The sequence below is a fragment of the Trachinotus anak genome, unplaced genomic scaffold (genome assembly GCF_046630095.1).
Source record: "Trachinotus anak isolate AG129_WGS33_773 ecotype Australia unplaced genomic scaffold, CSIRO_AGI_Tana_v1 ptg000011l, whole genome shotgun sequence".
NCBI lineage: Eukaryota > Metazoa > Chordata > Actinopteri > Carangiformes > Carangidae > Trachinotus > Trachinotus anak.
Genome location: NW_027273862.1, coordinates 6,670,207 through 6,698,110, shown reverse-complemented (window position 1 = coordinate 6,698,110; position 27,904 = coordinate 6,670,207). Strand labels below are relative to the sequence as shown.

Genomic DNA, 27,904 nt, shown 5'->3' with positions numbered 1-27,904 from the left:
ACTCGGTTTACTAAAAAAAAATAATAATAAATTGGGGGTTTAGGGCTTAAAAATACGTGCAGTTAACATGAACAAGATTATGAAGAATGCAACCTGAACAGATCTCCATGCAGACACAGGAAGAACATGCAAACTCCACACAGAGACACTCTTCAGAAAACAAATTTTTTTCTAGTTTAGGACTTAAATGAGACTCAGTCAGACACATGCTTGTTATAAACCTTGGAGATGTTCAGTCTGACCAAACTGTGCTGCTGGCCTCTGATCAGAGCAGGCAGTGGGCAAACACTTGGCTCAAAGGCACCTTGCTGGTAATTATTTACCCCTGCCCAAACTTTGACAGCTGATTAGACATATCTGTTCGTTCCCTTCATTATACTACACTGTACAGCTATTAAGTATGACCATTAAAATGACTTTATAATAACAGTGCCCACAGACTAGCTATCATATAAGACTTATTTCAGTGTTAATTTAGAAACATGAGCATAAATTATTCAGCTTTCTAATTCATCATATCACAATTTTCTGAAATGCAACAAAACAATAAAATAATAAAACAAACCAAAAATAAAATCTTGTTGGTTTCTTGGTTGATGCTCAAATGCTTACGATATGAAAGTTTTTAACCAGGGTGACTCCTGACAGAGAGAAATACATGCCCCCCTCACCCTGTGCCACAGATTTGCAACACATTGACTGCACCAATTGTCAGTGTTTTTCTACAAACAACACATTTGAAAAATGCTGTGATCACAAAAAAGTTTCACACATTTTAAATGACACATTTTCTTTAAGTGCACTTTCTGGTGCTCTCTGAGACAGGGTTAAACCCCTATTCTCTGGGTTAAAAACACACTCTACTCAATACCCCTGCAGCATGTAATGCCATGTCATCTGTCCCACATATTCTTGATGTGCAGTATTGTGTAGTGACTGTGATGGCTCGTACCAACAGTGTGGAGAGCTTCAGTAAGGCCAGGTAACCTGCAGGGTCCAGCACCGGACACCCACAGTCTCACTCAGCTCACAGCTGTGCCACATTACCATGAGTGTGTGGATATGTGTGTGTGCATGTACACACACATACTGAAAAGCACGTGATCACACAGTGCACAGGTGTCTATGGGTGGGTCAGATTCAGATTGGTGTGGTCCAGGCAGAGGGGTAGGTGAGCTAGAGGGCTCTTTTTTTTTTTTTTTACATTTTCTCTCTCAGTCTCTCTCTCATTCTCTCACTTTCCCACTTACTTCCTTCTCTCCCTCTCTTTTCCTCTCTTTTCTAGCTTTTTCTCTCTCTTTCTTTCTCTCTCTTTTTTTTCTCTTTCCCCCTATGCCCTCTCCCCATCTCTTTCCAACAGTTTCTCTCACTGTATCTACCCCCACATCGCTCTCATCTCACTCCCTCCCTCCCTCTCTCTATCTGTTAACCGTTGAAGGGTGAAGCGAGGTAACTAGGTCAGCCCCGGGTCAATTTTAAAGCAATGTGGCGGCCGCAGTCTATGTCCAGAACATGCCTCTGGTCTCTCTCTCTCTCTCTCTCTCTCTCTCTCTCTCTCTCACACACACACACACATGAATACAACACCAACATAAGCTATCACACAAAACATTAGTAAATGATCGCCTCTGGCACATCAACAGTCTGAAACCAGACAGCCAGTTGAATTAGGCTAAAAAAATCTCTGCTCTTACCACAGTAATACGGGAAACATTTCTTGGAGTAGTATGGAAGGACATAGATTTGGAGTTTTATTATTTAAGCTTGCGTCTATAATAAAACTTAACTCACAAAGGTATACAATTCTGCACCGCAACAGTGTGTATAAATGTACAAACGTACAGCTTCATTGCATGTGGAGTTTTGTGTGTATTGAGAGGTAAGAGTTTTATTTTCAATCCTGCTCTTCAACTAAATATATGAATATGAACACAAAGCAAAATATAAGTAACTACAACCTCATAGGTCAAAATACATTTGTGCAACTGTTTATTATTCATAGTTAAGTTGCAGTGTGTAGGTAGCATGTGGGCTAACATGTTTTCAGTGTTACCAGTTACATAACTCAAATGTGTTTGGTCTTGGCACATAAACATACATTATATACACTGGTGTGATCACTTTCGACAAACAGCGATGATACCGGCTGCAGCCTCCACTCTTAAACCCTGTTCATCTGGATTGTTTGTGGGAAATGTGCGGGATCACTTTACAGCAGAAACAAGTACTGCTTTACACAGAATGAACATGTTGTTCTTAGACCAAATACGTCCAGAGTTTCATTAGAGAAGCAGGAATACCAGCACTAACAGCACCACTCGTATGTGAGAATTGTTTGAAGTCATTCAAAACAGTAGTTGTTTGTTCACAGTAATACAGATAACGTCTTACATTTAATTTCACTCTTATAATTGATGTTTAAAAGCAGGAAAATTATATTTTTTAATGAAATACAAGCAGTGGGTTGAGTTTTAGTGTCTTCCCTTTTACCTCCTGATTCCCAAACTTTCTACCTGAGTTTTTTTTCTCCTCTCTTAACTGTGTCGCCGGCTGGCCAGAGGTGCTAGCTATCTCTGCCTGTGCTGAATGTATTTTTTTTTTCCCTTTCCCTCTCATTCTCACAGGCCCCTGCAGTGGATCTCTGGGAAAAATGGCCTCTGTCTTTTTTTCTGTAGCTTGAACAGTAATATAGCATGTGTCAGGGAATGGAAAACAAGGCTGAAAAATATGCAGCAAGAAGCAAACTGGTAGGAATGGATGGCTGAGCCCGGGGCTCGGCCCGTGGCTGCTACCAAGGAAGGAAGTGACTCTAATAGCCCAGCACAGCCCCTTCACCCCCCTCTGCTCCTTCTTCTTCTTCTTCTTCTTCTACTACTACTTCTTCTTCATCTAAACTACTTTTTCACTGCAGTCTTATTGCCTTTGTGTTATCTGGAAATGCATACAAATGTAGGTCACATACAGTGACAGACATTCATCCACCGCGTGCATTAAATTGATCTCCACATTCTCAGCACAGTTTGTAGAGATCGCCATTGAAGAATTGGTCATCCCTGTATTTATTCTGTCGTGTATCCTGTTTCTAATATGTTACAGTCGAATAGAAACACTGTAAAAACAAGTGTCTCCTGGCCAGCTTGTCTCTGGATCTTTTCTTACAAACTAACTAAGACTGAACGTTGTTTTTTCCTTGAACATTTTCTCTTGGGGATGGTGCAAAAATGGAGCAGATATTTAGCAGGCACGCTGTTTTATACTTTTTAGTCTCCCCTGTCACTTTCAAATTGTTTTGTTCTTTGAAATGCTACAGTAAGGTACATAATCTTGGTTTATGTTTTTTGCTTCCTCAGGGTATCAAGACAGCGGGCGGTGTCGGCGGCCAGGTGCGGATGCCTGTGGTGATCACACAGTCTGTCAGAGCGCAAGGTAAGGCCATCTGCAGGCCTTTTCCAGCCACTTTCAATGGAATCTCCTGAATTCAATCACACATACGCTATTTGCCATTTTTCTGTCAGACCTTCGCGTTTCTCTCAGAAAAAAGATATTTTAAAATTGTGTTAGACTGAAGTCAGTTCAGCTGAAGAGCAAAGAGTAAACAAAGACTTTTGTAAATATCTGGAAAGTTTGAGTTTCAGTCCTCTGAGTTTTCTTTTCTTTTCTTTTTTTTTTTTTTTACATCTTTCAGTGATGCTGCATTCTCAGACAGATATTTTGAAATTTTCAAACTCATCCTGACCTTCTGGTTAAATCAAGAGCAGAAGAAGATAACTATTAGTGCAGCTCTGAATGTCCTCTTAGTAGGCTGTAAGATGTGTAAACAGGCAGGAGCCTCAGAGAGAACAGGTGTTTTTTCCTGTCTGGTTATAAAGCCTTCTCAAACATTTGCGCTGCTGCTTACTCACACTGATTCACAAACACTCTTCCCACAGAAGCCCACAAATATCGCCCCAACACCAACCGGGCGTAACGCTCCCCTAAGAGAGCTGTGTGCTCTCAGGTGGTGTGTGTGTACTGTGTGTATGTGTTTGTACCTGTTTTTGCTGTGTGTGTGTGTGTGTGTGTGTGTGTGTGTGTGTGATCGGAGGTGCATACAAATTTGATCTGCCCCCTTCCCCAAGATTGCCTGCAGTGAAGGATCTGTAGGTTGTTTTATGCCCATAAATTGGAATGCGGGGATAGTTCTAAAAATACTTTTCTGTGCCTCTTGGCTAGGAACATGCCTGTTAAAATCAAGTTTAAATTCACTCTGGCAGTCCTTGTGCCTCTCTGGAAAACGTGTCTCGGAGCAGGATGCGGTTTAGGAGTGTAAGGAGAGCCGGTGAAGCGCAGTGATATTGACAGAGCGACGCTCTCCGCATCAACCTGGGGAGAGCGACAGTAACGCTCCCCCCACTCCCCCTCCATCTACCCCTGCGAGGAAGACAGAGACAGTTGAAGGTAGTCGTTAGACAGGAGGATATTTGACACTGATAGAAAGGGACACTTCAATGATAACATTACTCCTTCCTCTGTTTTGTTTAGTGTTTTCTTTTTTGTTCTTTCTCCTTCCTTAACAGGCACGATGGGGAAGGGAGCCATCATACAAGCGGGGAAAAGTCCCGTGGGCTTGGCTGTTCAGGTCTCTGGGAATCAGAAAAACAAGCTCAACGACCCCGGAGGAGGCTCTTTCAGGTAAAGCTCCCCTCGCCAGGAGACCCACTGTAGAGCACCTGTTGTTCCCAGCAGCCATCACATGGGGGCAGCATTTCACTAAGAAGCCTCGGCATGACTACAGGCTACACTCTCAGCAAAGGCTGTGAGTGTTTATCCCAGCTGCCTGCCTGGCCACCTGGCTGCCTGCCTGCCTGCCTGCCCGGCTGGTTGATCGGTGGTCCTCTCTCCCTGCGCCCACCACATAGCAACACACTGCCAGCCAATAGATCACCCTCACGATCGCCCTCCTTGTGTCAGTGTCACAACTCATCGACAGGATTAGAAATGAGCTAAATCTTAATTTAGAAATAAGGTAATTGTGTCCAGATGGTTGGAATTTCTGGATGCGGCTCTGAAAATACCTTTCGGTTAAGTCAAACATACGGTATTTAGCCCGCAGCTTTGCTCTGTCTCTCTCTCTCTCTCTCTCTCTCTCTCTCTCTCTCTCTCTCTGGTCTTGTCTCTGCTTCAGCTGGGCTTTTGTCTCAAAACATAAAAGGTTCATCGCCCACATGCTGGCCTTTGTGGTCCATGTTTTGTGTGAGCCTTTGTGTGTTTGTGTTTGTCTGTGTGTGCGCAGCATGTTCATGTGTATGTAGTGTGTGTATATGTTTCCATGTATGTCTCTATTCCTCTGTGCTTGTGCTTGTGTCCCCGCTCGGGTGAACATGAACATATGTGTATATGCTAAGAGTCTAAGATTATTTGTGTGTGTTTATGTGTGTGCGTCAAATGTGTGTGTGTATACACATACAGGAGCAGGGGTTTAGGATGACTGGGCTGGGGCAAGAAGAGTCTGGGTCACATGGGCCAACGGGTTCATGGTAATGGCTCCCGTCTCCTGAGGGGAAAGGCAGCGCCTGCGGCTCTGATTGATAAACCAATAAATCTTTAGCTGCGTTGGTAATTAAGCTGTCAGGCTCGCTTGTTACTGACGACCTTTTCCCCCCTGCGGTGATCACATACTGGCCCTCCACACACATTGCACTGGTTTCAGTATAACCCTGATAACACACAGCAGCACTGTCACGGAAGAAGCGTGTCACTGATATATTCTTGCATATTTCCCTCTTATCCAGGTCAAGTGTGAGTTTACCTGTGTGTTAAACAAGATGCACCCTTAACGCCATTCTTTCCTCCATCCATAGAGTTTGTCTCTACATGCAAAGTAGTTTGTTTTCCTCTGCCAACACACACTTTCACGACTTTCACGATTTTAATGTTTAATGAGAGATGGACCTCCATTGAGATTCTCGTCCTCTCTCATTTGTTTTATGTTTTTTCAGGCCTCTTTAGTAAGTGCTTAACATCACTGTTATACAAATTAATTGCCTCTATTATTTTTATTCTTAAGTTTTGCTGCAGTTTGCATTAAACTCTGTACTTGCTAAGGTTTAAGATGGACCTCAGTTGGTTCCTTTTGTTGGAAACCTCTGTTTATTGTTTGCTGTCGTTTTTCTTTCCCGAGGATATAAACATGTTGCAGCAGAGTCCAGTGTTACAAGGCGAACTGTTGGATGCCACGGTGCCTTGACACCATGTCCTGAAACCTGCACCACGAACATAATGACTTGACCTGTGAACAGAGGTGGCTTCTAACAGAAGTTATAGCTTTACAAATTGTTAAAAGTTCCCTATGAGTTCAACACTCACTTCAACACTCTTGACATCTCATCAGCATACTATAGTCAAGTCCGGTCAGATTTATTCATAAGTGTTTTTGAAATAATATTGAAGTGCACTTAAATTAATAAATGCTTAAGATAAGAAAGGAGCAACTGTCACAAAAATTGTGAAAGTATAAGGCCAATATATAGTTAATTTATTCATAAAGTCTCAAATGTTGAGAAGTACATGTAAAGTCTGAGATACAAAGGGAGAAAATGTCACAAAATGTTAAAGTGACCCTAAGAAGAAACAAACAAACAAATAAAAATCCGTTGGGCAGCCTGGTCAGTCATCATCCACCAGCCTCTCACCCACCCAGCCTGCACCATGTTCAGCTGTGGTTGGGGACTGATGTGTGTATGGCTGTCACTCTGAGCCACTGGTCCCAACGGGCCAGCTGTAGCACAAACACACATATACACACTGCAGGGCTTGTGGGGTTTCCAGTACAGCCTCAGCCGTCTGTGTAAGTGCTTGTGTCAGTATGTGCATGTGTGTTTGTGTGTGTGTGTGTGTAGTTTACAGTACAGAGTGAAAGCAGCTGTCTCTGTGCCCCCGTCCCTCCTCCCCTCCTCATTTCTCTGTAAACATTCGACATCCGCTGTAATCACAGGCGAGCCAGCCGAGGCCCTCAGCCCTCTGCCAACCTCCGAGCTCAGCCTTAGCCCCTCAAATCCAACCCTGTCCTACATGGTGGACACACATCTGTGCACATAAGCACACAAACGCTTGCGTATTCACATGGAAAATACACACACAGATACACATGCAAAGTAAGGAACAAAAGTTTCTGTTCCCCAGTCACTGTTCCAAAAAGTCCAAAAAGTCCACCAGCCCTTCTCTATGATCTACCACCAAAGTCAGTTCTGTCTTTGTGGTTACATCCTTTGTTGCTCTGTAAATTGCTATGCGATGTGCCCGTTTTGCTAAAAAAGGCTTAAGAAATGAATTTGACTCAGGTCTTAAAAGTGACCTCCCAAAAATTGTTGATGCAGAGACTTGGAAACACAGCGGCCACAAGATTAGATTATGTTCAGATTGGGGGCTGCACCACAACAAAGATGCTGCAAGAATCCATGAAGAAAATGATGGCACTCCAAATTGCCTAAACGGAAAATAGGAAAATAGGAAAGTCTGGAATTTTAATATAGTTATGGTCCCATCAAACCAAGATATTTGGCATATGCGTTCATCAGAACATCAGACACAGTACACCTAGCCAGTTTTTTTGTTTTGTTTTCATGAATAATTACAACCTGACTGTATTTTTAGCCTTTTGATGGCCCCTTTTGTGCCCCCACTGCCACCAGTGCTGTCACCCATTTGGGTCAAATGAACACATATCCCATCAGCTGCCCAGTGAAACCCCAGGCTGCTCTGTGGAAAACACTTCTACAGTGGTCCATGTCTCTCAGTGTGGGCACTACAAGCCTGCATCGCCTGGGTGTTAGTCACAGGGATCAATCAGGGCCCCCTGCCTGGGCACAGAGACCTTTATCCACAGGGGTGGGGTGAGGGGTGTAGTGGTGGTGGGGGGGCGAGTGGATGTGATGGTTGTGTTGGAGGCAGGGGGCGCTGGAGATCTGGATACACCTCCATCTATCACACACACACACACACACACACACACACACACAACAACTCACACACAATCTCTAAACAGCAAGCGCGGTCCTCCCACCACCTATGGCGTGCCCTCGCTGAAACACAAGCTTGATATGGAAACGACATGCATATGTATTCATGTGACTGCCGGCTCCGTGTCCCGGGGCCAACCCAAACCATAACTGAGAGGCTGCTCTTTTGCTTCAGTGGAAGCTAATTACATCTCTGCTTTATTAGTGCAGAGGTATAGTCAAGAATATTTTGCATTTCATATCTCATTCCCTCCTTTTAATGTCAGACCTGTCTTTGGCATTCTCATTTGATTTGAGCCCAGGAGATCCCAAATAGCCCAAGAAATCAGACCTTCCAAGAAAAAAAACATTATTACTCATAATATTACCAGTGTTCATGGATACTGGTTGATGTTTTAGGAAGGGCCCCATGCAGTTGTAGCAGCCACTGTTTACTGTTTAAATATGTCTGCTCTGTATTACTGCTGACATTTGTAGTACGTTACCCAACAGATTCACTGTAGTTTATAGTTCCACAGGTATATTTGTACCTAGGGCTCAATGATATGCAAAAAAATATATATTGTGATTATTGCGGCAGACATTACGATTACAATAAGTGGCACTTATCGCAACTTATCGTAAACCTGAAACTGCGATTTGGATATTGGTCTTGGCCAGATTGAGATTTTGATAATATTTAGATTCAGTGTGCAGCCGTGCTTGTACTGTAAGTTCTGACTGGTGAAAATGAAGCAACAATTGATTTTGTCTCAGGGATCGAGCCATTTTGCATCTGTAGCTGTGCCATTGTGAAAGGTATATCAGATAATATATAGGAGAACCAGCTTTTGTTTAAATTCCTCCACGCTGGCAACAGCTATGGCTGGAGGCACCATGTTTTCAAATAGTCTATCCGTCCATCCGTCTGTAAGTCCATCTGTCTGTCCAAATCTCGTAAACGCGATATTTATCACACCTGGAAGGAATTTTACTTGGAATTGATTCGATTTTAGTAATCAAAGGTCAAGGTCACTGTGACCTCACAAAACATGTTTTTGGCCGTAACTCAATAATCCATACACTAATTATGACAAAATACACTTAATACCTTTTATGAAAAGTAACCTCATATATTATGTGAGTCTGGACAGACATGGATGTAAATTACAACTGGACTGCTCAGCAGAGGCTGTAATTTTAGTTATAGAGCTGCGCTAGCTTTGTTTGTTCAATCTCACCGACTGGGTAATGTTTGAGAAAAAGAATGAATCATAATTGAATCATTTAAATGTATATAAATAGTATGCAATTCATGTTTTACAACTACCTCATGTAAAAGTCATATAATCTTGTTTTCATAATGAGAATATCTCTTTTTTAAACAAACCTTTTCTGTTTAGATAATCTAAGATAAGGTGTTTTGGTCAACACAAGTAGGAGCTGAGATCTGTCCGAAAAGAGACAGATGTTTTGTTCAATAGAGATATACTGTGAAACATTTTCATTCATCTCCTCAAACCTGGGGAGATTAACACGTTTTAAAGAAATTCAGACACTTCGCATAAATTGCACAGTTTACTGTCAACAGAGATTACATAGATGATAAAGTTGTACCTGACTAGATTGTGATTGCTTGCTTTAGTTTAAAGGGATCTTGTATAATCAATTACTTTTCCTTCATGTACATTGGCCACAGAGATAGTTTGAAGCTGTGGAAATAGCAGCATTTTATACCTGAGTGAACACAGGCCTCAGGCGTGTTTCTTTTTAGGACAGGTCAAGTTATCCATGAGGACGTGATGAAGAAAGGTGCACAGCCTGAGGTGCGGCACAGGGTATAATCCAATGTATCCATGCTTGTGTTGTTGTGTAGATTCTCTCTGTGAAGTCATAATTAGACTGAGTGCTAGAGGAGAGGAGGAAAAGAGGAGAGAAGGTAGAGGTGTGTGAGGTTCAGGGAGCTGCTCTAATTGTCTTTGTCAACCTCCTGCCGTGGTGTCAAGTTTCATATCGGCTCTCTGTGGCCACACCGAGGAGCAGGAGGGCCTCGGCAGGGTGGAGTTGGCTAACGGTGTGTGCTCACACTCAGGCACTTGAAAGAACTCAGGGGCTCGGACTGCACGCACACATACACAAAAGCACAGCGAGACATGCACAGGCACTGTCGCAACCAACGATGGTTGCATGAACGTAAATGACTGTGGAGGTGAGCCAGTGAGTGGCGAGAGGCCACTCTGTGTGTGTTCTGTGGTTCTTTGTTCCCTCCGTCAAAGCCACTCAGAAAATCCGCTGCTTGCTCTGGGCCAGTCCTGTAAGCACAACACGTCATCGCTCTGCTAATTCAGGCCAGAATCAGAGTCATTACTCGCCAAGTACGATGATTGTGAAGGAATTTGTCTTTGTGACAACCCAACAAAGAGAGTTGCTGCCTTTTAAGGATGTGTGGACCGTGTTGACTGTCAAAGGCAATGACCCAATCACAATTTGTGCATGCCCCCCCCCCCCTCCCCCCCCATGTCTCTGCTAATATGTAAACAATGTGAAGTCAACATTATAGCTGTGACAAATGACCAGCGCATCAAGAAAATGCATTGCTGCATTTTAGTGTGGCAAAGCAGTGAGCAAATAGAGTTTGTTGACATTAGCTAGATTCATCACGGCTCGGTGCCAATTCTCAGGAGCATCCTTATCGAGCCAAACTCCATCCAAATGCTCTTCATCTCCCTGCCTCTCCGAGTGTTGACACAAATAGACCCTGGAATGGGAATACTGTGTCATTATGACCAATGCATGGCCTTCTATAAGAAAACCTATGCATAACTTCATCCAAGAAAATATTCATGAATAAAAAAAGCCAGGAATATATGTTGATAATGATAGAACATGAATACTGATATGGAGCAAAGCTTTTACCCCCTGCACTGCAGCCTTTGTTCCCGCTAACAGGCACAGGAGACAGTATAGACACACCAACCAGTAGGAGTCACTAATGCTGCAACAAGGACACAGTCCCTAAAGGCAACTTCCCAAGTGGGGCTCCTTTTCCCCTGCGTTGTCCTCATCGGTGTGTGACCTTCATCCACTTTAGTAACTTTGCCTTTAGTTCACTCTGGTGCAAATTTTTACAAAAAGCAGCTTGTACCTGTCATTACAGTCTATTTTGGAAGGTCTTCAGAATCTGTAATTTTGAAGCATCAAATATGCTAAAATAAAATGCATATTTTTCTGTTTGTAAAAGGTTTGTGTACATTCATGGAAACATCGCTGGGTCCTAAACACCAACAAAACACTTAATACACTTGGGCTTATGTAGGAATTCATATTTTTCATTTTATGTTTTTTGCTAATATCCTGTCTGTCATGTTTCAGGGACGATGATGACATCAATGACGTGGCCTCCATGGCCGGCGTGAACCTGAACGAAGAGAGCGCTAGAATACTCGCCACCAACTCGGAGCTAGTGGGGACGCAAATCCGCTCATGTAAAGACGAGGCCTTTCTCCATCCGGGACTGCTACACCGACGAATTCTGGAAACAGGTAAGATATATGTGCATTGCCTGTTATGCAGCGCAACACAGAAATCCCCTGACCTTTACCTTTTAGAAGTTTGTAGCTGCAGTCAGGGGATGCTGGCCTCTCAGGAAAAACGAGGTTATTATAGCAGCAGGAAGAATCTTAATGTTATATCAATTTACCCCCACCCTCCCACTCTAAAACAACAATCCAAAGCTGAATATCCAGGCTGTAGTGGTGATGAAATCACTATCTGTTGTCTTTTGCGTTAGGAACATGTTGTTTCTGTGTTTAGAGTGTCATCACTAAAGACAGTTTTGATTTTCTCTCTGTCAGTGGTTCAGGCTGAGCCTTTTCTTGTTTGGCCTCGGTTTAAATTTGATACACTTAACAATTCTTTCACCTCCTTTAATGAATTCTTCAGTGGCTGTCTGAACTCACTGGACCCCAGGCACACACATAAATACTTTATGGGTTTGTCTTTTGAAGGCTGGCTGTCAGATTGTCCTCTGGACTAAAGGAACAGAGTTTAGAGGAATGAGACTTGGCAGTGAGATTTCTTTTTAGTGGATCTTGACACTCTGATAGCACACAGTATTGCATGTACTAATCGATATAGGCGGAGACGTCTTGCTTCTTATTTGCACTATCTCATGCGAGTGATAGTGTCTTCATTACCTCTTTTTGCTACCAGCAGTCAGATTTATTGCTTGAAATATACTTCAGGCTCTCGCTGCACAGTGAAACCCGTGAAAACGTATAATGAGCGTTATTACTCAAAATAAACCTGTGCCTAGCATCTCGCTCCTGTGAATCAGATCAAAAAACACACAGCGTAATTCCACGTGACGGGGAGTCTAGCGCCCTCATCTTGTTTTATCTCAATTAAAGTATCTGTAGTGTAGCTCAGAGACCTGCAGGTCATGTTCCGTTACGTGGACTCTTGGCGCGGTTGTTATCCCGTCACCTTGGGGCAAGAGGAGTTGTTTAAAAATATAAATCTTTCCCTCAGGGGGGGAACGCAGCATGATACAGGGCAGGAGGCAAGGGCGCCCCCTGCTGGGGAAGTGGCACTTATGCAGCTCTGTTGTGTCAGTGATTGGCCTCTCCACGCTTCCAGCTGACAGCAGTCCGAGGGAGGCTCCCCCAGCCTGCCAGCTCCACTCAATCAGAAAGCCTCGGCTGCTCCTCTTTACTGTACAAGCACCAAGTTCCACTCTGCTCTGCCGTCTGATTTACTGCTGAACACCCCACAACATCTTCACTGTGACCAGTACTGCCCTCTTTTTGCCCCACAAAAAGATTCTGGGGCTGGTCCTGTGTCTTTTCCCTTCAGTCAGGTAGTGAATCATGGGATAGATAATAGTTTACTTTTTCTGTGTCTTTGTCACCATTTTCATTTTTAAAATAGTAGAGATCCCCCCTCCCCTTCTTTATTTTCCTTTCGCCCGTAATGAATACAGAAGAGGATGCTGGCTTCCTTTTTCTATCTTCTTCTATATTTTCATCTTTACATCTCTTCATGTCTTGTTTCCTTTCCTCACTTATTAATCCCCTCCAAACAAGCACTTGTGCCGTCCTTCTCTCCCAAAACTCTCTCTCTCTCCCTTCATAATTCTTTGGGCTTGTCCTTGAGGTTGGTGATGGGGGGAGTTGGTGGTGATGTAAGGTTGCAAAACAGCACCTCACCCCCCCATCTCAGGAAGCAGAACACAGGCACAGCTGGAGCTCTCTAGAAAAACTCCTCAAAGTAATGACAATCCACTGGTACCTTTAAGCTCTGAGTTCACACACCCATACACACACACACACACACACACACACACACACACACACACATACAGTACATGCACATATACAGTACATGCACATAGGCTGATCACATACACAGGACACAAGAAAGACTCAAAGAAATATATTAAAATAAGCATCCATGCGTAGAATATTACCTCTAAATCTTTCTCAAATATATCTTGATAGCACAATTTAATGGCTCAAGGGAAATAAAAGCATTGGCAGGACACTGATTTATCAATCAGTATAGTCAACCTGTTCTGGAGCATGATTTCCTGGTAGATGTACAGTGGAGTCCAAATGGGAAAGTGGTCTCAAACCATCTGTACATCAGTCACTTTTAAAACAAAACAAGTGCTTCATGCTGTACTCACATCATGTCAGCTTTACTATGAAACTCGCATCAGCTGCTACTGGTGAAAACAGTGGTCAGCACATGTCAGTCTTCCAGTTGTACAAGTTTAGCTCTAATATCTCTATTCAATAATAGTGGAGTGTATTTAACCATTAAACAGTGTGTCTGGTCTCTGGGTTTCTAATTTGTGCTCAATGGCATATTTGACTAATTATTTACTGATTATAATCACTGAGACAGCTCTTAAGCTACATTGTCAAACCTAGTCTAGCTTGTTAGCATTGTTGCACAGGAACAGGAAATCACAGTAATACCAACGTTCTGATATACTTGTCAAGTATAAAATGTTGAGCTTTGACAACTTAACTCCGTATTCGTAATAATGTTCCTCCGCTGTTGAAGGTCTTCAGTGGTGGAACTCTGAGCACATGAGCAGAGCTTCAAAGTGCACTTCAAGGGGAGCATTGTAGCATCCTTAAACGAGGCTCCAACTTTGCATCAACCTTTTCTTCCAAAGAATGGAATACGTTCTCTGTCAATCTGAAAACCTGCAGACTTTCATATTTAAGTTAAAATTGGGTTTTAAAGAAGCTCTTTGTAAACTTTGCTATTTCTACATTGCCAATGTAACAGCTGTTTACTTACCAGTCTAGAAGAATCATTGTGAGTTCAGCATCAAACTTCATTCTCTTACTCGCCAAGAGCTGTCTCCAGGGGTGGAAAGCACCCCCAATGTTAACTCTTTGTCTATCACGTTTTTTTGTCTACCAAAGTTAGCAAGCTAACCAGCTAGCTCTGGCCCGTCTTGGCACTTTCTGATCGCGACTCACTGTAGCCTCCTATCTGATCTAAAGATGTTGCACTGCTCAGAGCGTTTTGTCTTGTAAATGCTGGGATGGCTGAAGCTCTTGTCAAGCGACAATCACCACCACCTGCTCCTGACAAAAAAACACGTTTGGTGGCAGGGAAAACAGACATATAGCTCCTTTAAGTAACCAATCTTGTCAGCATTAATTTGAGCACCATTCTGATGACCTGTTTTTATAACTTTGGATACGTGTCTGTTCTATTTTGATTGTTTTGGCCTATTTGTAGTTAGAGATTTTGAGTTACTGGTACTCTCGCCTGCCCAGGGACTGCAGATGGAAATTAGCTAGTAGCTAAATCTGATGCAATCATCTTTTGCGAATTAATGTATTCTGAACATGGTCACAGATGTAAATAAACTTAAAAGCAAAAACAACAAAACCAAAAATCAACACATATGCTTTGGTTGACGTGTCTTAAGTGCATGTTGAGAATATTGCCTCTGCATTGCCAAACATATGAAGGTCCCTACTTTCAAAAAACAGGGACTGGAGGAGGAATCAAATTGCTCAGGTTGCTTGGGAGTGTTGTCAGGGTCTGGTGATGAAACCTCTGGTTCGGGAGGAACCAAGAGGTCATTAGCATTTGCTAAGTCTGCATAGGTCTGCATGTGTTGTGTAAATCTGGAAAAAACCTTATGACCATGTTCAGGACCTTTACTTTGGGAGTGTGGGGTTCAGGGGTTGCTTTTGTGAGCCATTAGTCTGTTTTCGTTTGCTCAGAGAAAGAGCTGTGCTTTATTCTTGGCATCATGACTGCAACAAGGATATGACTTGGGGCTGTGGCATCTCTGCTATTTGAAAATGGAGTGCGCCTTGTGGCTTTATTAGACCTTGACTCCTGATGTGCAGTTGAGAAGATTTCAGCTGAGTTTACTGTGGTCTGGAGGGATGAAGCACCTGTAAGTCTGAGTTCACGCTTGTCTCCCAGAAGAAGGTGAATTGCTCGATCCAGGTAAGTGAAAGTAGCAGCCCCAAGTGGAGTTCAGGTATTTCTGGGTGTCTGGTTATTATGTGTTTGTGGGGAGAGCTTAAAGCAGACAGTAGAAATTATGCCAAAAGCAGTGAAAGCTACTCTAAGACTCACACAGTGAAAGGTATTATAGATATAAACTAGCATAGATGGCTCGTTCAGGACCTTTTCCATGTTCACTGCCAGCTACTTTTCAGGGGAACCCTTGTTGCTATGGATACCAGTCATTTCTATACTAAATAAATATTCAAGTTACCAGGCCTCAATGCAGATTTTGCCTTTCCATGGGATTGTGTTGAAAATGATGGGCAGGCAGCTACTGCATAAGAAATATTGTGCTATTGTGGTGACCAAACTCTAAAGTGTTTCCAAACAGGTTGCAGATTTGTTTGGAGTGCAACTCACTCTCTCTGTGGCTGAGCTGGGTTGTGACCTGTGACCTGTGTTGTGAATTATTCACTCATTTCAGCTTGACTTACACATAATTATCAAGTTTAGGCATATGTAATAAATTTTAAGTGTCTGTCAGGTAACCCAAGGACATTTAACATACAGAAAACAAGCAAAAAACTATGTCCATGAAATAACTTGGCAAGAGAAAAGGGTTTTAATGTTTAGATTTAAAAACAGATGGACACCATGAAGATATAATAGACTCCTGTCTCAAGCCACATAGTTGCAGTGATATATTTTGGGCGGCATCCGTGCTGATGCTCACAATTAAGTGGATGTGGAAAATAAAATTAGACTTTACTTGGACCTGTGTGGACCTGTGTAGCCTAGGACAGGAGCTTTGCCATTGTTAGGATTTGAAATCGTATTGGGGACATTAGTTTAAATGAGACTAAGCCACACGACCAACTCTGTGAGGTTAAACTGAGGCACAGCGATGCTTTTTTGCTACATGTGACCATCAGCGTGCTTACATTCTCACAGTGATGATGCTACATGCTGATGTTAAGCAGGTAAAATCTTATGTGTGGCAAAGTACAGCCGAGGCTGATGAGAATGTTTAAAAAAAAAAAGTTTGTCTAACTGGAGATGTTGCAGCCTTTGATGCACATCATTCTTGTTATCTTTTCTTTCTTTCTAGTATAAATTCCACTGAATATTAAAGCTGTCCAGTTCATTAGTCTGTTTCTAGCTGTGTTATCGGCCTTTTTTTCAAGGTGAATGTTAATGATTTGTATCATTACAAGCTGAAGAATATGTTTTTGCTCACAGAAATGTGTCCCTCTCTGGCTAATTCTCTTAAACTTTCTCTGAAATATTAATGTCCCTGAAAGATCTTATTTTTTAAGGAAGCAAGGCCTATTAGTGTTTTTCTCTGACCTTGTGACATTGCCACTTGTGTTGCCACTGTAATTATAAGGCTAACAGGGCTTCCTCCATCTATTTCAAAGCTGGAGCTGGTGAGGAGTATATGTATTGTTCCGCTGATTTAAATAATTGGTGTGGTTTACTTAAAAGGGTGCCAGAGAGAAAATTATGTTAATGGAATAATTTAAAAGGAAGTTTGAAACAGATAGTAACCCGACCAAAGTCTGTCCGCCTCTCTTTTGTTATGACTTAAGATGAGTTTTGCTCCAAGGAAACTAAATTATCCTTCTCCTACGAAAAGAGATGGTCAATGTCGTTTACACACTTGAAGGAGCTTAGCTAGTAAAGCCACTCTGGAATTTGCACTAGGACTGTGAAACAAATTAACTTCCTGTGTGATGAGTCCTATTTCTGCGAGTTAATTGCACACACTAATCCAGACAGTTGAATGTGTGTGAATGTGTAAGAGTGGAGGTACTGAATGAAGGTTGTGGTCCTCTGTCTGCTGTGTTTTTACAAGTTGTTTGGTTGTGTGTGTGTTTGTCTGTGTGTGTGTGTGTGTGTTGCTTTCAGAAACAATTACCTCCTACCTGCTTAGCTGTTGTTTTTCTCAAAAAGGCAAATGTTGGAAGCAAGAGAAGTGATGATAAAACAGTCACTTTCAGCCCTTTTATCCCTGTAGTACAACAAATGTGAGGGCAGAGGTTGTGTTGTAGAAGTCTCAGATGGTAAAATAAGAAAATCAGTGTTTTAATGACGACAGAATCAGTGAGATGAATGAGAAAAGTACCAACTGTACCTGTTACGAGAGAACGAGGTGTAGAAGTTATGCTCCTCGTACACTGATTGCAGTGTCATCTTGTCTTAAATGCACATGTATGTGTGTGTGTGTGTGTGTGTGTGTGTGTGTCTGTCCTTCACAGCTAAGAAGTTTGGAGTCACAGAGGTCCCCATGGAGGCTGTTACATTCATCTCGCACGCAACACAGTCACGACTTCGCACTGTGGTAGAAAAAGTTTCTACGATCGCACAGCACCGGCTGGACTCCTGTAAGGTAGGAAGAACACATACACACCTGCCCCTACACACCCACAAATATGGGGAATCCTGAGCGAACAACATCAGTGTTAAAGTCAATTTATGCCTTTTTGTTAGTTATCCTTAGTGATTATGTTTTTAAGCCTAATCTGTTTCCAATCAGTTTTTCATTGTAACTCACTGCACTTCATGAACTTCAGCTTTCAAATACCCTGCTGCTAAGCTACTTAGTCAGTTAGCTAACATATAGCTGATACTCACACACCAAGGGTATCTTTTTTTTTTTTTTTTTTTTTTTTTTTAAATCAAGCAGGATTAAAAATTATTAGAATTTCAGTCATCTGTGTTATTTCAAAATTCTCAGAAACAGGCCGCACCTTGTGTTCCAGCAGGATGCGACGGCAAATCAAAAGTGCAAATTTTTGGGTCAGTGTCAACCAGAGTTGAACTTGATGCAAAAAATTCACATTGATTTATTTCATCGCTGCAAGTGAATCCACTAATTGTGGTCATTCCAGTGGAATTGAAATGAAGTGAAATGCTGGTGTGACCAGGTCTTTACCCTTGAATTCACTGCAGCTAATCAGCATCCGATTCTCTCCTCCTTGTGGGATTTTGCTATACAGTGATGTAATCAACAGTATAAACTGTCAGTATTTCCTTAATGAGAGGCCAATCACCACCTCTTTCTCAAACTGGCCCCTCCGATTTTGCAGGTCAAATTTCACTCGGGTTGAATTTGGTGAAAAACAAACAAGACAGGGTCAGTTTGTGAGCAGCAGTGAATGCGTCTCGCTTCCTCACTGTGAAGCACGAGGAGCGATATCAGGTTTGACTTCAGCTGTGGCATATTGTAGTATAGGTTGCATTCAAAAATTACTTGAACAAATTATGTATCAGCTTGAATTTGTTTAAAATTGATTGGATCATATACAACAAATCCATAGTTATTAACTTTTTTATAAAGAAATGCCATCAACATCAGTTAAACACAAAATCCTGGAAAATTATTCCAGAGAAAGGCAACGTGCTTATTTTGATAAACATGAATTATTCCTGCATAGGAGAAATGGTACATTATTATGAAGTCATGTTGAGAGCACTGATAAATATCAGTATCAATAAGCAGTAACAGAATCAATGAAATCCTAATGACACTCATCCATAGCGTGCAGCCAGTGTTGCTCCATTTATTTGATTGTCATCAGGAAACACTGAAGCTGCCATTGAATTAATGTGAGCGCTGACATTATACAGTATGTGCCCTGTACTTTGGGATGAAACAAACTAGATGATGTCAAAGTTTATTTATAGATCAGTTATTGTGTAAAAATATGTGGCTTGAACCTGGGCAGCTGTTTACATACATGGACAGATATTAATGTCAGAAAATATACAGTAAATATTAGATTAAAACTCTGAGGGGACGTTAAATCAGTCGAGATGGGGAAGAAACTTTATCGGTACATCGAATCACACACACACACATAAACACATAAACTCGATTATGGATACACTTGAATGCTCCAAACATTCACACACAGACACACAGACGCATTAAACGCACTGTCTCTCCCACACATAAACTCACAAGCAAACATGTGCGTTTACAACTAACATAAACACATAAAAGTTAATATGAGAAATTGTCTTTACCCTGAAGTTGATAAACAGGTGAGCTCAGACTTTTCAGTAAGTCAGTCAAAACTTGAGGTATGAAAGTATTTCTGAGTCGCGTCTGTGTACATCTGCGCACTTTTCTCATTATTGGTGGCTTTATCTCTCGTAGCTCTTGAATGTAACTATATAACCACATTTAATTGGTGTACATTAAAGCATAAACCCATCTCAGCTACAAGCCTGAATCTTGGCGTTGTTGGGAGAACTGGGGGGAAACTTTGAAAATGTGTTTTTCCTGACGCCGAGGCGGGAGGATGAGGAGCAGGGAGGAAGAGCATGGCTACAGTTGTCCCCATCTTGTTTTGTGCTCCTTCTTCTTTCCGTTCCTTCTTTTCCTTTTTTGTGGTTTTGTAAATGAGGTGTGTGTGAGAGAGGCATGAAGCTCTGTGAAGTCACTCTGTTGACATCAGCGAAAAAAAAGAAAAAAAAAAAAAAAAAGGGAAAAGACCAAAAGACGAAGCGGCCTTAAAGAGCAGCCGGGCTTCGGCAGCGGCGGCAGGAGCTACGGCAAGAGTGCAGGCTCAGCGCTGCAACAAAGAGGAGGGAGACTGGATGAGAGAGAGAGAGAAAGAGGGGGGTTGGAGGGGTGCTGGCGATGAGCCTCCTCTGATGTGTCTTTGTGCTCTGTGCCACCCGGCTTCTCTCATCCACTCATGGAAACACACACACACACACACACACACACACACAAATGGAAGAAAGAGTGATATAGAAACCAAGTGCAAGAGAAGAACAGAGGTGCATGGGAGTTGTACAGACATACGCACACAAACATGTGAAATAAGCAATTATCCTATTAACTTTTGATGACCTACAAAAGTTGTTTTTACACTTTTCCTTTTCCCAAGTGGCAGGAGATGCTCTAATGCAAAGACAAGCGTCGTCTGTAAATAGAAAAAGTTAGTGTGCTGTCGTCTGTTGCCGTGTTCAGGCTGCTGCTGCTCCAGTTCAGCTGTGTCTGAAAGTTTGGTTTCTTTGTTTAACCAGATGTGCAGTTATTAATGACGCTATTTTAAAAAAAATGTTTATCAGCCATGCATGCCTGACTTACTTATTTATTTTTATCCATGATTGTAATCATCGGTTTTAATATTGGTGGTCGTCCATCGTGCTTTTCTATGGCTTTTTTCAAAAATGTGTTTTTTCATCAGTCAGGCCCAAAGCTCAGCATAAGAGGATAATATCACCATAATTATATCTAAGGCACACAATAAATTTAACCTAATCTTGACATGTTTTATTGATTTGGTATCAATTCATAAAAAAATGCAAACTTTAAGTAAAACATGAAAAGCAGAATGCTCATACTTATTAGCACCTTTTTAAATCTTCTCACATGGTACACTTATACTAAATATAATCACACGAGTCTCATAAAACGTTTTCAGCAGTTTGCTCTCTGTTTGTCCAGCTCTCTCTCCTCTCCGTCTTTTGTTGCTCAGTGTCTGCACTGTTTGGCCTGACTGTGTGTCCACATGTTGACAAAACAGAAATTACATTCACAGTGGAACAGTGCTGAAACAATTATTAGTCAATCAACAGGAAATTCATCTGCCACAGTTCTACAGTCAATGGAATATTTTAAGTAATTTTCAAGGAAATTGGCTAAAAGAACTCGATCTCATCACAAATTAGATATCTTTAGGGTGAGGACTGTTGGCTGTGTAAGAGATTTGAAATCATTTTGGGCTCTGACAAACTGTGATTGGCATTTTTGGCAATGTTCTGACACATAATTGAGTTAATGATGGATCCATTAATCAAATCAAATAATTTACAGAAAATAATCGTTAGTTGCAAACTTTGTGAACTGTGAAAGAACAGTCTTATCTGAACAGATTATTCATCTAATATTCAGTACTACTATTCATTTACTAACGTTGTGAGACTCCCCCTTAATGTGTAGCAATAATTACTGTTTTATAACTAAAGGTTAACTCCAGGTATTGAATTATTCAGTGATTGGTGGAGACCTATCTTAACAAAGTAGGTTTCACTTTATTCTGACTTTATGCTCTGTTCTTCTCCTCCTTTAGTCAAATAGATCATCAGTGGCGGTTTGTTTACAATGGCCATTTTTCTTTTACTTTTGAGGTCGTCTACTGTGTATTGTTTGACTAAGGGCTTTCTTAAAGCTCTGAAATTTGTGGCCAAAGCCTCAGAAGCAGAAGCAGCCACCGAATGCGGCTCTGAGCTTTTTTCAGCTGTTACCGTTGCAGTGATTTTCTCTCTATCTGCCTGTCAGGACGATGAGTGCTACGAGCAGTCTGCAGACGTTCGCTCTCAGCTCCGCTTCTTTGAGCAGCTGGAGAGAATCGAGAAGCAGAGGAAGGACGAGCAGGAGAGAGAGATCTTGTTGAAAGCCGCTAAGGTAAGTTATTGTCACCTCACCATCCTGTTGTGTGTGTGTGTGAGAGAGAGAGAGTTGTTGTGTCCCCATGCAACAGTGTGGGCGTGTGTATTGGTGTGTGTATATGTGTGTATATGTGTGTGCATGTTGCTCCTGCGCAGGCCCTGACAGATGAATTAGAGTGTGACACCAGTGGATGAAGTGACCTCCCTGTGTCCTCCCAGGCTCCTGGCCCCAGGGCTCCTCTGTCCTGGCTCTTCCTCCCCGGACACAGCGAGGAGGAGGGGTGGGTGGGGGGGGGGGGACCCCACACACTACGCAACCCCCATGCACCCACCACACACACACGCACACCCAGCCCCACATACAACCTACAAAACATCGCTCTTTCACAAGCCTTGACAGCTCAGGTGAAACAGAGCATCCGTTTTAAAAAGAGCACAGATTTGTCAGAGTGTCAGAGAAGCCAGCATGTGAGTTTTCTATCCATCTATCCACCAATAGATACAGCTTTTACACGATATTGTTCCACACATCAGTGCAGTAAAAGTAGCAGTAACAGAGATTTGTGTGGAATAAACTACATTAGTAAATCATGAACAGAGATAGTTGCTTTGTTCAAACTTTATTGATAGAAATGCCGAGTAAAGAGGCTCATAATACTTGCTCCACTGCTTGATGTAACACTCGTCTTTAGAAACAGCTCAAATATTACTGCAGCAGTAACTCTTAAGTACCAAAGCTGTTGCAAAAATACATTTAAAATCACAGAGTAAAGTGGCAGTCAGAAAATCTTAAGTTAATCAACAGATGGAGTTTTGTTGAAGTCGGGTGGATGGAGAGAAGAGGGATCCTGACAAGCTTTGTTGGGTTTGGCAGTGCAGAGCGCACTGTCACTTCAAACACAGTCATAACTACAAGCAGTGCTTTCCACTGCATCCTGAGCGATGATGAAAGTTATTTTATGGACTTGTGATTAGTCAGGAAATGAGAGAAATGTAATTGCTGGTCATCATTTCAACAGTTACCAGCTGCTAACACCCAGCGCCAAGTCAGAGAATTATTTACAGTGTCTGTGATAGACTAAGATCCATATCTAATATTAATCTACAATCCTCAAAATTCATGAGGATTAGGGTTAGGGATTTCTTTTTCTTGGCTCCATTTCATAAGCCCATTGCTGCCCATTGTTATTTACACTTTCAGCTGATTGCATTAATTATTGAGTTTTAAGTGTAAGTCACACGTGATAATCTGGACCTCTCCAGTGTAGAGGGTGTAGTCTATGCACTGACCCTTTGTTCTTTGAAAAAATAGTATAAATTGATGATTGATCATTGGTGCATGAAGCTCCTAATAACTTGACACAATAAAATACAGAATAGAAACAGTATGCAAAGTGAATACCTGCACAAACATTACAAGAGTATATTAAAAGTACTTATTTCAAATGGGGACCTTTGCATTGTTACCTGTCCACTACTCTGATCTCAGTCCTGTGTGTGTGGGGACATTTGTTTATCAGTAAAAAGAGGTCTTCAAATTTGGAAAGATCACCACAGACCAAAAAAAAAAAAAGAGAGAGAGAGAATCTTTTGTAAATGGAAATGCCCCACGGTGCAACATTAGCAGAAAGCTAGGTTAATTTAATTAATTTTGAATGGAGCCAATGTCCCACAGTAAAGATTCTCATTGCAGCACACCTCAGTGTCTTAATTGCATTATTACGCTCCAGTCCTGCCATGCAGGATATTAGAAAATCCTCTAGTTGATGAAGCTGGCCACCAGACCTCATGACCTGTGTGTTTTTTCTGCTAGGAGAAACCAGTCAGCCTCACTCTTGGTTGTGGAAAAAAGACATTGCCTCAGCAGGAAATGACACTGTTAAGTGTGTTGTTAAAAAGGAACAGTTCAGCTTTTAGATCCTCTCTGTCAGTTTTCAGTTTTACATGGTTGAACAGTGTAAAATATTTAAATATTTTCTTTTTCTTTTTTTTACTGTGAAGCGCTCTCGTTATTAACAGGATTAGTGGGGAACTTTTGCAAATTTAGCCAAGTTCTTGTAGGAAGAGCTGACCCTGGAGCTATTTGGACTGCATGAGGATAGTTTGACTTCACCTCAGAGCTGGGTCTGTGGCTTTTTGCCTCTTATTGCCATGGTGTTTCAGTTCAAGGAGAAGTTTGGAAAGCAAATTTTTGCCTGTTGATTGTAAAATGCCTGACAACACACTGTCTGACAACATGCTAGTCATGTTTCTACAGTTTAACTTTGTGCTGAATCTTTTTCTGATTGGTCTACATTATTGTCTGACCACATGTATGTTCATCTGTTCAATCACTACACTGGCTCTAATCCCTGTCAATATCACAGTCTGATTTAAAATGAACACATACTAATGACTGGATGTACCATTGGTCCATTTTTTTGTTGTTGTAAGTCAAGACATTATTTTTTTAACTCCTATAGGCAACTGCTCAAATCCTAAACAGTATATTTTGGCATTTATTCTTTAAAAAAGGCAAAAAACAACCTTTTTAGACCAATGTTCAACCACCATACACAGAGGAATCCATCACCGAACACATTGTAAGCCTCAGACCTCTGTAATGTTATGCAGCCAGGAGACATACATTGCATAAATGGCTCAACTCACTTTTTCTCAACATATGAAACAACTGCTCGCACATAAAAACAGTAAAGTAAAGCTTGATATTGATGGTTATTCATTTCATTCATATCCATATTCATTTCGCTCATTTGTTAAACAAATGAGTATAACCATGTTTACAAATATGTTTGCGATTACTGCAAAAGGAATAACAGGTTTCACCCACTGGACTCAATATTCAGGAGAATATATTGACAGAATATTCAAGTTGACTTTACTCTTTCCACATACAACCCACAGCTAAATGAAACAAGTACAACCCTCCGGTGGTTTTCATAAGTCATTCTGGGATATGTAAGAAAAGTAAAAGTAGACAAAAACTGGTTGAGGTGAAAAAAAAACAAAAAACATTACAGCATGTCATCACAAAAAAACTCCTGGAATATGTCCAGCATCACAGATTGATCATGTAGTGTAGTTTCTTTATTATTTAAGTACAGTACGTTCCACCCAAACCCAACAAAGCTTGTCAGTATCTCCCACCCAGTCCTCCTCTCCCCTTCTCCCCTCCGTTCTCTGCTGTAAGTGGGAAAACCAGGGCAGCTGACAGAGGAGATGTAAAGCATGCCAGTGGCACCGCTGCCCTTTGTAAACAGTCCATCTGTACCAACCCCTCCCACTCCCTCCGTCCTGCCTGCCACCCACCTCCCTGCCTGCCTCTCTCCTGCTCGAGTGCCAGCTAATTTGACCTCTTGAATAAGAAACCCACAAAAATAATCCTCTCCACCCCCATCTCCTCTCCTCCTCCTCCCTGCACAACAATCCCTCCCCTCCTCTACGCCGTCCATTTAAAATATGACTCAAGTCTTAAGGGATGCTCTGGCCGACCGGAGGGCAAACACATTAGTCGTAGTTGAGATACCGACCAGTACGTGAACAGCCTGATATATTTAAAGCCAATTAGCAGGAAGTCAAGGAAGAGCAGCTCTTGCTGCATAAGACAGAGAAGATGAGGAGAGGAAGAGGATAGAGGGGGGTAGAGGGGTGGAGGTGGGGCCCAGCACCTGATCTGACTGATCTGACAAATGATTAATGAAAGTAGAATAGATTTGTAACTGTATGATAAATAGAATGCACTGTAGAATATTCAATTGACATTTTATTACATAATCCATTTCACATGGTAAACCTTTTCAATTGTATCAGTGAATTAGAAGAGACCAATAATTATATGTTAGCACAAAAATATTAGGAGCTTTTCGTGGACCTGACCTAATTTTGACTCATCCAGCCAAAACATAACTACACACATTATGTCCAGACTCACAGAATAACTAACTGTTAGTGTGCAGAAACATAATCTGCCGCGTCGCCTGCAGTGGTCAGCCGTACATGTACATTTGGCCGTGTGGTGAAGGATTCCCAGGGACAAGTACATCCACCCAGATCTTGGCTGCTGATTAAAATAGAAGTGCTGTGTTGTTACGCTGGGGACATGCACACACACAGACATGCACAGGTTTGGATAGCCACACTGGCTCACAGTGACACACACATACACACACACAAACACACACACTAAGCCACTGTCACTGATACTCACCAACATCCTTTGCCCTGTGTGTGTGTGTATGCGACTCTGTGTGTGTGTGTGTGTGTGTGTGTGTGAGACTGTGTGTGTGTGTGTGTGTGTGTGTGTGTGTGTGCTGGCTCGTGCAGAATTTTTAATAACCTCTTTTGATTAGAATCCCCCTCCAGCGGCTTATTTAGGGCTGGATTTGGAGCGGGTTTAAAGGCCACTGCCCCCCGGGGGGCGCTCCATTGCACTTCTCTGAATTCAAATACGATGTCCTTGACACCTCTGTATCCTGTTCCCATTTTGCACTATTTTTGCTGCAGCAGCAACAGATGAGTAGCGAGGGGGGCAGTGGTGGGGTGGGCTCCTTAAACCAGCTGTTAACCTGTGTTTCCCCCTCCCCTTTACTCCGCAGAGCCGCTCCAGGCAAGAGGACCCAGAGCAAGCTCGACTGAAACAGAAAGCTAAGGAGGTAAGCTGCTGCGGAGATCATTACCCTTGACATTTCCCCGACTCCAGCGTATTAATTTTTCATGCCTCACTACATATGTAATGCTATTTAATGTCGGACTTAAAAAAGTTTGAGGAATTATTTGCGCCAATTGATGCTCATGTGTGGAAAATTATTTTCTGCTCACCAAAGACACTCTGCATTTCCTCCACCCCCCTTTCTTTCCTTTCTTTTTCAATTTCAGCCTCTTCGTCTCACACCAGTTTGAGTTTTGCCTAACTGATGTTCACTTAGCCTTATCTGGTAGAGGGGCTGTCAGGGGAAGGGTGTACAGGGATAACATTAGTGGCCTTTTTCATTTTCAGTCACTCATGGCTTTATTGGTGTCTCATCTGAGATTAACATTTGTTTTTTCATTTTGTTGTGTCAGAAAAGTATAATTTCTCAACCTCCTTGTGTTTTAAAAAAGATAAAAACATATTTTCTATTTATTTCTGCTTGTAAATGAGTTCAGTTGCAGAAAAGCATGTTGTTCACTTGGTGAATGAGGGTTCCAGACATACCAGTCCATGCTCTGCATAACATTTACTAACACAAAATACAAAGGTGTAAAAAGAGTTATTTCCTTTTCCAAGTAATAGGCCAAGGCACTACACGCAGCGTTGCAAACTGGGGAGTTTTTTTAACTGACTTCTTTTGGTAGTGCGGTGCTATATCCTCCTTATTTCAAGCGCAGGTCTTTGTATATAATAAAATTCCCGGTGGATCTCAGAAAGTAGACCACTCTTCCTTTAGTGGTTGGTTAATGTTGTTTACGCAAACGAAATAGTTCTGTCGCAGCGTTGCATTTGTTTTTTTCATTGTTTACTCCAGAATAACTTCACGGGGTTCTTTCAGTCCTTGGCTCGCAACAAGGATCAAGAGGATTGTGTGGAGCTTCCACAGAGTTGTCTGTACAGGCAGGAGGATAAAACAGACATCGTTCACCTGTTGTTGTTGTCGTTGATATACAACTTAAGGTGTCACTTGCTCTTTTGAAAAAGCCTTTTATTCATCCAGGTAAAGTTTACTGAGCACGTATGCACTTTTCTCACTAACACCATAATTTCTACTTGCACAGTTTTATAGTTTTCCACCTGACAGCTTCGCAGTACAGCCACTGTCTGTTAATGTCGACCACTCAGCCATTTATATTTAGGGGTAACTGTGAATGCCTTGCTCAAGGGCAACTCAGTATTGTTGTTTGGGCCAAAGCATTTCATTTTTGGATTTTCTCAGCAGTCTGTAGTGTTGAACTTGTGACCTTCAAGTGACGAGTGGACCTCTCCTACCTCTGGCTACTGGCAGCGTTCTGTCTTTTCCCCAGCGTTTCTCCTGGACATTTCTTTCTAGCAACAG

General features: G+C 41.9%; 1 protein-coding gene across 3 annotated transcripts in view; it reads left to right on the top strand.

Annotated features, from left to right (window-relative positions):
- The window catches only part of LOC139627515 (transcription initiation factor TFIID subunit 4-like), an 83,241-nt gene that overhangs the window by 19,164 nt on the left and 36,173 nt on the right, over positions 1–27,904 (top strand). For all 3 annotated transcript variants that reach the window (XM_071488321.1, XM_071488322.1, XM_071488320.1), the window contains 6 exons: positions 3,351–3,426; positions 4,557–4,671; positions 11,349–11,518; positions 17,726–17,856; positions 21,766–21,891; positions 26,471–26,527. In XM_071488321.1, coding sequence (XP_071344422.1) covers positions 3,351–3,426; positions 4,557–4,671; positions 11,349–11,518; positions 17,726–17,856; positions 21,766–21,891; positions 26,471–26,527 — 675 coding nt within the window. The remainder of the gene's footprint in view (positions 1–3,350; positions 3,427–4,556; positions 4,672–11,348; positions 11,519–17,725; positions 17,857–21,765; positions 21,892–26,470; positions 26,528–27,904) is intronic.